We start from the raw sequence: 10183 nt of genomic DNA on the forward strand, positions 1-10183 counted from the left end.
TTGGATTAGTAGGCGCGTAAATATAAATTCAATTAATCTTAAGACCATCAATCAAAAACAAGACTGATAACCCTACGAGACACATCTCTTTTCCAATTCCTGATTATACCCGAGAAGGACTCAGAAAAGCAAGTTAAAACAACGGCTCGTTGTCCAACAGCGGGAGACCAGAAACAAGGCCCACGCCAGGCTTTAGAAAAGGCACAAAAAACTTCAGAATCAGTAATAAAGGTTTCTTGAAAACAAAAAAACATCGTCCGAAGCATGAAGATTATCAATAAGATAATTCTGAAAACGTTTACTGAAACCCCTAGAGTTTAATTAAGGAAACAATTTGAGAATTCATGAACTATCAGAGTTATAAGTCTTCCTACCAGAGCTAACCGGTAAGGGTGTAGTCGACTTATGTGGAGGAGGACCATCTGCAGGGTCCAGCCTAGTAGGCTTACGCTTGGACTCCGCACGTGAAACCAAAGCCCAAACAGAATTCTGAGACGGAGGAGGCGAAACAACAGGACTAACTTCAGAAATTTCCACAGCAGCCAAGGCTTCATCTGAGACAGTAGGAGGAGATTGTGAAGGAACTTCAGCAGATACAGTAGGCGTGCCAGTAATAACACTTGATGGCGGGGAAGGAACCGGAAAAGGCGCGGAGGGAGGCTCAGGAGACTCGAAGAGAGATTGAGACTGAGAGCTGCGAAGGGTCTGCAGACCGCTGAGAGGAATCTTGAGTAGACTGTTTGGAATGCAAAGGAGACCGCAACGGAGAATCCTGAGGAGCAGACACACCAGAAGAGTACGAAGACGACGATAACGATGACTGCAAAGGAGGCGCAGAAAGTGGAACAGAAGAAGGCAGAAAATCAGAAGGCGGTTGTGAAGAAGAATCATCGGACAAAGGCTAAGACGAGGGAACAGGCGGCGGGCGTTCAGAAGGAGGTGGAGAACCGGCAGGAGGCACATCAGTAGAAGGATGCAAAGGATGGGACACAGGAGGTGGATCAGGAGCAGGGGCGTCAATGTCAGCCAAGGCAAGGCGACGCCACCAGGACATGTGACAATCAATGGCATAATGACCATCCTCCTTACAGATGCTGCATTTAGTATCTTCGGTACAGTCACTGAAGGTGTGACCCAGGATAGCAGTCCAGATCTCGTCCCTTCTCCTGAGGACCACTCAGCTGCTTCCGATGGAGAGGAAATGATGGCTTCTGGGGATGATGAGGTTGCTGCACAGGCGGAGTGCCTTCTCCTCCCTCCTGTCCGTCTATGTGTCTGTTTCTGTTGCTCCTGAGTCAGATAAAGGTTTCCGTGAAAGAGTTGATTCCTGTCTGTATTCTGCCTTCGATGCTTTGACGTATAGCGAGTTAATTTCCCTTTCTGATTTGGATATTAAAGAAAAGGAAAGGACACTGTAAACTGAAATTAACAATTAACACAAATCAAGTCAAATGATGGTTTTTGAGGAGAGGGGAAACCGGAGTACCCGGTGCAGAGTCGACAACCAACCAACAAACTCAACCCACGTATGACGCCGGATCTGGGAATCGAACCCGGGCCACATTGGTGGGAGGCGAGTGCTCTCACCACTGCGCTATCCCTGCACCTTGCTAACCTTGTGGATGGTGTGACTGTGAAGAATGGCTTTCCTAGGACCCCGCGTAATTTTCAGTACATGCGATCTCTTGTCGTTCGTGTCCTGTGTAAATTTCGACAGAAAAAGAATTCTACGGATTCTTTGGATACTGTTTCAAAGAAATGTTCCAGCCAAGTTTCTGCGAATTCTTCTGTGCCTTCCAAGTGAAGTTATAACATTGCTTACTCTTTGATGGACATTTGGTGGTTTATTTTTTTCACACAGGCTTCTCTTACGAGTCTGTCCGAGTTTTTTTTTTAATATTATTTATTCATTTATTTTGCTGTACCTTATTTCTTCTTATGATTGTAAATTGGCGTTTTTTATCTTGTGATTAAAAGAGTTTGTGTTTTTCACGAAAAAAAAGCTATCCATGGCTGCTAATTGCTGGGTGAAATGGTTGTGCGCACGCGTGATGAGATGGCCTCACCGGGTTCGTGTTAGCTTGTGTCCCCTTGCTTTTTTTGTTTTTTTTCCTCTCTTGTGCACTGATACACGAAAACTATATTTCTCCCATCCAATTGGAATGGAGAGAATTTTCATTGTATATTATTCAGTAAATGTAAAACTATACGACTCTGAGAAACACTCAAAGTGTTAATTTATACGAGAGGCAGAGATTTTTTGGATCAATCCAACTTCTTGATGACTTTTCTTCGACTGTTTGAGGGGAAAAAAAGGTAACTACTAAAGCTTTGAGGTCATCTTCTGCTAGTGGTTGCTAATGTGGCATCCCTTAGAATTTCATACCATAAGAACTGAGACGAAGTTCTTTCATTCCTCTAAACAATTTAATTAGTTGTCATACATGAAGTGTTGTTAATGTATACTCGTGCAAATATCATGGCATTCCAAGCTATGACCTCTGAGATACCTGAACAATTGATGGTTTGCATCTGACGTCACAGCAGCCATGTTGGTGTACAGAACAAAGCAGTAAAATAAGAAATGAACACATTTCATTAATCGGCCAAAACTGGCTGATTAATAATTAATTAATTTCCTTTTCTTTTTTTTTGCCATGTAGAGATTTGATCCAATGCGGTTTACAACTGAAAACACAAAAGACATGTCGCCATACGCATTCATACCATTTTCAGCCGGGCCAAGGTAAGATACAGATTATTGTTGTTTTTTTTTTTGCAACATACATGAGGTCTGCATCCTTCTCCTTTGTATTCTCCGTTTCTTTTTATTATTGTGATGATAATAATAATGGTGATTTTTTTTAAAATGGTCCTGTAACCAGGTGATAGAAACATATTAAGAAATAAGAACGTTACTCTGGTTGAAATTGTATAAGATGATGGCATGCATTTGCGTGATGATGGCATGCATTTGCCGCACGAATTTCAAAATCTCGCCCTGAGGGACAGAATTCAATAACAATAGACTCTAATTTGGCATATTATAAGAAACGTGTTTTTTGCGTATTATTTTTCACTTTCCCCTGATGAACGTTGAAGGTTCAACCGAAACGTTGGGACTTTTAAAACATTGTACATATTCTTATACAATTCCAACCAGAGTAACGTTCTTATTTCTCAATATGAATGATGATGATGATGATGATGATCATCATCATCATCATCATCATCATCATCATCATCATCATTATCATCATCATCATCATCATCATCATCATCATGTAATGTTTAAACCCCATAAAACACCTGCTGCCAGTTTTTTGAACAAAGGTTCAAAATGTGAGGGGAAGATATTAGCATACAAGAAAAACAAGCTGGGCCTCAGTACTATTCTTTATGTAAAGAATTGTAATGAGGAGTATTTTATCAGGTTTAAAGCTCATACACATGACGTTTTACCGATGTTTTGATTGGCTGTTATGCTCATGAATTATTAATGAGATTTGAAGATGAATCCAAGAGCCGTCGTATTTATGATAGCTGGAAATGTCCATCTAAAGAAGTACAAACCTCGAAGCTTAATTTGTTTGCTTTCCATAAACATAAGTTGAAATACATTTCAATGAAGAATTCATCGCACGTGCTCTCCCTTTCAAATCGACATGGTATTTATTTTTCCCTTAGGAACTGTATAGGACAAACCTTTGCCATGACAGAAGTAAAAACGTCACTGGCAATGATCCTGCGCAAGTGAGTGGTAACTAACATAACACAAGTTTGATGTTAGAGAAAAATATTGCAGTTGAAGGCTAACGTGTCTTATTGTAGAATTATTTTTCATCAATAATTCACCACAAGAAAATGTCTTACATACACGCCATTGCTTACTTTATTTATGCACTGGCAAACAGAAGGATTGATTAATTGATTGATTGATTCACAGTTCATTGATTATTTTCTTTTGTAGGTTTAAGTTGACTATAGACCCCAAGTTCATTGTGCCAATTGAGGATCTGGTTCCTACCCTTGTCATGCGGGCCAAAAATGGAATACGAGTCAATATTTTTCCCCGGTAATGAGAAGGAAAAAAAGAGAAAACTTAGCAATCCCATAATACCGCTCTCGCACCATTCTTCCAAACGTTTATAGAATGAGAAATAACCGGTTTTTACAAGCTCCTGTAGTTAGTCCGGCCTGGTATACAAAGCTAAGCTACCAGCACCATCAATGGCCACGTTTTCACGAGCGGTTCTTCAGGTCGCTTAGCGAGTTACAACCGAAAAGCCCGTGAAAACATTTCCTTTCCCAACTCGCTTAAAGTGAAGCGAGTCGGTAAATTTCAGTAGAATTCGCATTAAATTTAAGCCACCAAACCAGGTAGCTTATGCGAGTTGGCATTACTCTCGGCCAATGAGGATTCGCTTGCGGTTATTCAACTTGGCGGCAATACAACAGGCGTGCTATTTTTATTATTGTATTGGCATGTGCTCTCTCTCCTCGCTTAATCTTACCCGTGAAAACCGGCATCATTTTAAAGTCGCTTAACGAAGTGTGCAAACAAACCACTTCAGGAATATTTATGCGAGACAACGGTTGTCGTGAAAACATGGCCAAGGACCGTCGGGTCTAATTTGCAGGTCGCAGGTCGCGGGTCGCGGGTTGCAGGTCATTGTTTCACCAATACAGAAATTATCCTAAACATTTATAAAAGCTAAACTTTTGTTTAGGCCTAATTAGGCCTAAGGTTAGCTTTTAAGAATGTTTAGGATACTTTCTGTATTGGTGAAACAATGACCTGCAACCTGCGACCTGCAAATTATACCCGCCGGCCAAGGACTACTGATATTGATTGATTGATTGATTGATTGTCTGGTTGATTAGGTGATTAATCTATTAACCAATCAACACTGGTCCTCTCTGTAAGGAGTTCACGAAAATGAAACAAACCTTGACTGGTTTCTCTGCCACCCTCAGTTATTGTGAACTAAAATTACTGTTCATAAAATAAAAATTAACTGTTTTCTGTATTATTTTTGTCGTTCAAGATAAAACTACTAGGTTTATCTGGATATAATTGACAGTTTAGTGTGGTATGTTTTAAACCGCCTGCCGGTCAGTCACCAGCTTAGTATATTTTGTTAGGGATAAGGCAAAAAAGCGTGGTGGGCGGCTAATGACCTCAATGGCCACACGGTAAAAGCTCTAATTTAGGCTATGACGCCCGAGGTCATTGGAAGTTTCTCCTGGGCGCAACGAGGAATCGAGCCAAATGGCTCAAGATCTTGACGCCTTAGAATCGTCCACCTTGGTCCTATCGCAAAACAAGCATGATGAGAACCGACACGGGAGAGGCTGGCCAAGGTAAGACGGTGAAGAATTCAACAAGTGCCTATCGGAAACCGCGTAGTGGCAAATTGGACGCGAAAGTGAACCCATTTGACTTAAAGCTATTCGGAGTTTATTGCTGGATACTTCTCGATTCCGGATGGCTTGAAGCTCAGGCTCAACAGCTCTGAAGTTACTTAAAATTTCTGTCTCAAAATGCCGTCGCTTTCTCTATCACGGCTATTCTGCAAATTGGTAACGACGTTCGTGGCATGGTCACAAGTGGCATGGCTTGCTATGGAGCAGTATCAGCGTCAAAAATGGACAAACGGGAATCGGTGTTTTCGATGGGCAAGCCGTACACTATCATATGAGATGGAGGCTGTTTGCCAGCGAGCCAGTCCAAGATGGCGTCCAAACGCTGAAATGGTGTGGCATCAAGATCGAAACCCGAGGGACATCACAAGGGACTGACATGATTGGGACTCGTTCTCCTTCGACGAACGCAATAACGCCGCATTAACTTAATTATAAGCCCAAGAGAATCAGATAACCTTTTATGACATACTCATAATCTACCATCAAGAGTACGTAAACAAATATTTGTAAATGACATTGGCGGTGAAAGGATAGCGAACGAGGTGAAGCATTTCTCATCCGCATACATTTCGTTGGAGACGACTGGCTTTCATTAAGAAAATTACAATGGGGAATATTTAACAAATTAGCATCTCCAACCAGTGCGAAAGTGGCGGTGGAATAATGAAACAATACCTGTTAACTCAGTAGCGCATTCCACAACTTAGCTGATTAAGTAAGGACAAAGACTTAAAACCATAACTGGTTGTTCTAGGTTTATGGGGGGCAAAATGTAACTTCCGCAAAGATCATGTAAAGAAAACAGGCAGGAAAACTCGTTGTTTTTCATATACAGTAATAGGAAAATCATTCAAACACAAACTTTTACACAGTAATATGAGGAAATTTTGAATGCACTTCTTGCATAGAGATACAGACTGAGTTTCACTTGAGTAATCTACAAATATAAATCTCAGTGTTCTCTTGTTTACATTATAGCGCTTTTTTGACAAGAACAACTGACGAAAGGTTACGCAGTTTTTTCTACAACAATAACAGCGAGAAAAGCGCTACTTTGTCGCGAATATTCTATGACAAATATTTGTTCAGAAATCAAAAGGCTACATTAATTAACAGCACACACCAGGGCTACTCCTTAGTATCTGGCTAGAAATGTTCTTCTCCCTTTTTCCTCCGGTCGCGCTTCAGCCATTTGATGAGGGCCAGTCTCGTGCTTTTTAAGTTCCCTCGTTCATTCCCAAACGATTTCTGGGTAATTCTGCCATTCCACGACAAGGGAAGACCCCCGGTTGTCATTTCATGGATCTTTTTACAAGTGTCGGGCCACCCAGTCCTACCAGCAAAGTACAGCATCGATTGAAGTTTTTAGCTTTCAAAACTTGCCCGAAATGTATCGGTAGGTCCTGGAATTCCTGCACAGAAAGGCCAGAGAGACAACCTCATTCGTCAACCGCAATGTTTACAACAAAGCATTTTAGGCGTCCCAGTCTGCGCGAAACCATCTCTCACCTATGTCTCCAGAAGACCAGACACGCACGGTTCTTACATCTAGGTTTATGCCTGTACAATCAACTGAAATGTCAATTCCTTGTAAAAACCAGCATCTTTATTTTGGTATGGTACGTATCGGAGAGCCAGAACCTTTGCGCATGCGATGACGGAATGTTTGAGCAAGAGAGAAAAATGCAGTACCTCCAGACGTGGCGCTGGAGCGTCGTACCAAACGAGTCATCCCGGGATTTCGGCCCGTGCGATCGCTTTTGGACGCAGTTAGCCCTTTGCTGCTTTCTGCTACCGACCTTGCCTCCCGGTACGGCATTGAGGGAGAGATATGTCGGCCCCTAAACCATATGTGACAAATCCCACGCCTACTCACAGCCCATCAGACCGCCCATGTCATTACAATTTAACGTAAGATTTCGATGTCTTATATATTCAAGGCGAAAGTCATTTTATCTCTCATATGGTAAGCACTGTAGTCGCGGAATACAAAGTGTACGCATGCGCCCTGCTAAAGGAAACATACACAAATGCATTCAACTTTATTTCATCCCGGAATTCAGAGTAACTACAAGACCTACTATCTTGGGAAACATTTCATTTACAGCTAAAATACATAGCATCTATGGATACATAACTAAATTAAAAGAAAATATTGAAAGAAAAATTAATTCATTCAAAAGAAAAGCGGCTATACAAAATGTTTCCCCGGATTCTCGTTATAAAACCTGTTAACTCAGTAGCGCATTCCACAACTTAGCTGATTAACTAAGGACAAAGACTTAAAACCATAACTGGTTGTTCTAGGTTTATTGGGGGACAGAATGTAACTTCCGCAAGGATCATGTAAAGAAAACAGGGAGGAAAACTCGGTTGTTTTTCATATACAGTAGCAGGAAACTCATTCAAACACAAACTTTTACACAGTAATATGAGGAAATTTTGAATGCACTTCTTGCATAGAGATACAGACTGAGTTTCACTTGAGTAATCTACAAATATAAATCTCAGTGTTCTCTTGTTTACATTATAGCGCTTTTTTGACAAGAACAACTGACGAAAGGCTACGCAGTTTTTTCTACAACAATAACAGCGAGAAAAGCGCTACTTTGTCGCGAATATTCTATGGCAAACATTTGTTCAGAAATCAAAAGGCTACATTAATTAACAGCACACACCAGGGCTACTCCTTAGTATCTGGCTAGAAATGTTCTTCTCCCTTTTTTCTCCGGTCGCGCTTCAGCCATTTGATGAGGGCCAGTCTCGTGCTTTTTAAGTTCCCTCGTTCATTCCCAAACGATTTCTGGGTAATTCTGCCATTCCACGACAAGGGAAGACCCCCGGTTGTCATTTCATGGATTTTTTTACAAGTGTCGGGCCACCCAGTCCTACCAGCAAAGTACAGCATCGATTGAAGTTTTTAGCTTTCAAAACTTGCCCGAAATGTATCGGTAGGTCCTGGAATTCCTGCACAGAAAGGCCAGAGACACAACCTCATTCGTCAACCGCAATGTTTACAACAAAGCATTTTAGGCGTCCCAGTCTGCGCGAAACCATCTCTCACCTATGTCTCCAGAAGACCAGACACGCACGGTTCTTACATCTAGGTTTATGCCTGTACAATCAACTGAAATGTCAATTCCTTGTAAAAACCAGCATCTTTATTTTGGTATGGTACGTATCGGAGAGCCAGAACATTTGCGCATGCGATGACGAAATGTTTGAGCAAGAGAGAAAAATGCAGTACCTCCAGACGTGGCGCTGGAGCGTCGTACCAAACGAGTCATCCCGGGATTTCGGCCCGTGCGATCGCTTTTGGACGCAGTTAGCCCTTTGCTGCTTTCTGCTACCGACCTTGCCTCCCGGTACGGCATTGAGGGAGAGATATGTCGGCCCCTAAACCATATGTGACAAATCCCACGCCTACTCACAGCCCATCAGACCGCCCTTGTCATTACAATTTAACGTAAGATTTCGATGTCTTATATATTCAAGGCGAAAGTCATTTTATCTCTCATATGGTAAGCACTGTAGTCGCGGAATACAAAGTGTACGCATGCGCCCTGCTAAAGGAAACATACACAAATGCATTCAACTTTATTTCATCCCGGAATTCAGAGTAACTACAAGACCTACTATCTTGGGAGACATAACATTTACATCTAAAATACATAGCATCTATGGATACATAACTAAATTAATGGAAGATATTTAAGGAAAAATCAATTAATTCAAAAGAAAAGCGGCTATGCAAAATGTTTCCCTGGATTCTTGTTTCTACAAGTGCCTATCGGAAACCGCGTAGTGGGAAATTGGATGCGAAAGTTAACCCATTTGACTTAAAGCTATTCGGAGTTTATTGCTGGATACTTCTCGATTCCGGATGGCTTGATTCTCAGGCTCAACAGCTCTGCCGTTACTTAGAATTTCTGTCTAAAAATGCCGTCGCTTTCTCTATCACGGCTATTCTGCAATTTGGTAACGAGGTTCGTGGCATGGTTGCAAGTAGCAAGGCTACTTACTATGGGGCGGTATCAGGGTCAAAAATGGACAAACGGGAATCGGTGTTTTCGTTGGGCAAGCCGCACACTATCACATGAGATGGAGGCTGTGTGCCAGCCAGCCAGTCCAAGATGGCGTCCAAACGCTGAAATGGTATGGCATCAAGATCGAAACCCGAGTTACATCACGAGGGACTGACATGATTGGGGCGCGTTCTCCTTCGATGAACGCAATAACGCCGCATATATATAATCTTATTGCAAGTGAGCAATACTTTAAAAGCAAAAAGTTATGACTTGTCATTTGAGATCCAGTGAAGTGCACGCATACAGTAATTGTTGCATCTCGGACCTAGTTGAGATTGGAAAGTCGGTGAGCATCTTTAAGATAACATGGAACTTGTGGAGCGCGTTTGCATCTCCTAGATGCTTTACAGCATTGAACTTGAAGAGAGTGCTTGACTATCTGGGGATGAACAGATGGTAATTGCGTCCCAGTGCAGTTGTTCAAACGATGGATAGCGCTATCCACCGGATAAATCACTCTCCAGTGGATAAGCAATAGCGAAATCAATTGCGCTATCCAATGGATAGTGATTTATCGGGTGGATAGCGTTATCCACCTTTTGAACAACTGGGGTCTGTATAATCTGACCAAATGCATGACAAAAACCAAGACAGGTCATTTAGTGGTTATCTATTGCACAAAATTATCTAAACACGGTAAAACGTTCAGGGTTAGGATTAGGGTTACC

At 41.8% G+C, this 10183-nt stretch overlaps 1 protein-coding gene across 1 annotated transcript in view; it reads left to right on the plus strand.

The window, feature by feature from the left end:
* LOC137973739 (cytochrome P450 4B1-like) overlaps nucleotides 1-5030 on the plus strand; it is a 28600-nt gene extending 23570 nt beyond the window's left edge. The window contains exons 12-14 of the mRNA XM_068820623.1: nucleotides 2664-2746; nucleotides 3688-3753; nucleotides 3971-5030. Of these exons, the coding sequence (XP_068676724.1) occupies nucleotides 2664-2746; nucleotides 3688-3753; nucleotides 3971-4079 (258 nt within the window). The 3' untranslated portion in view covers nucleotides 4080-5030. The remainder of the gene's footprint in view (nucleotides 1-2663; nucleotides 2747-3687; nucleotides 3754-3970) is intronic.
* Nucleotides 5031-10183: the final 5153 nt, after the last annotated feature.

This window comes from Montipora foliosa, chromosome 10 (assembly GCF_036669935.1).
Source record: "Montipora foliosa isolate CH-2021 chromosome 10, ASM3666993v2, whole genome shotgun sequence".
NCBI classification, from domain to species: Eukaryota; Metazoa; Cnidaria; class Anthozoa; order Scleractinia; family Acroporidae; genus Montipora; species Montipora foliosa.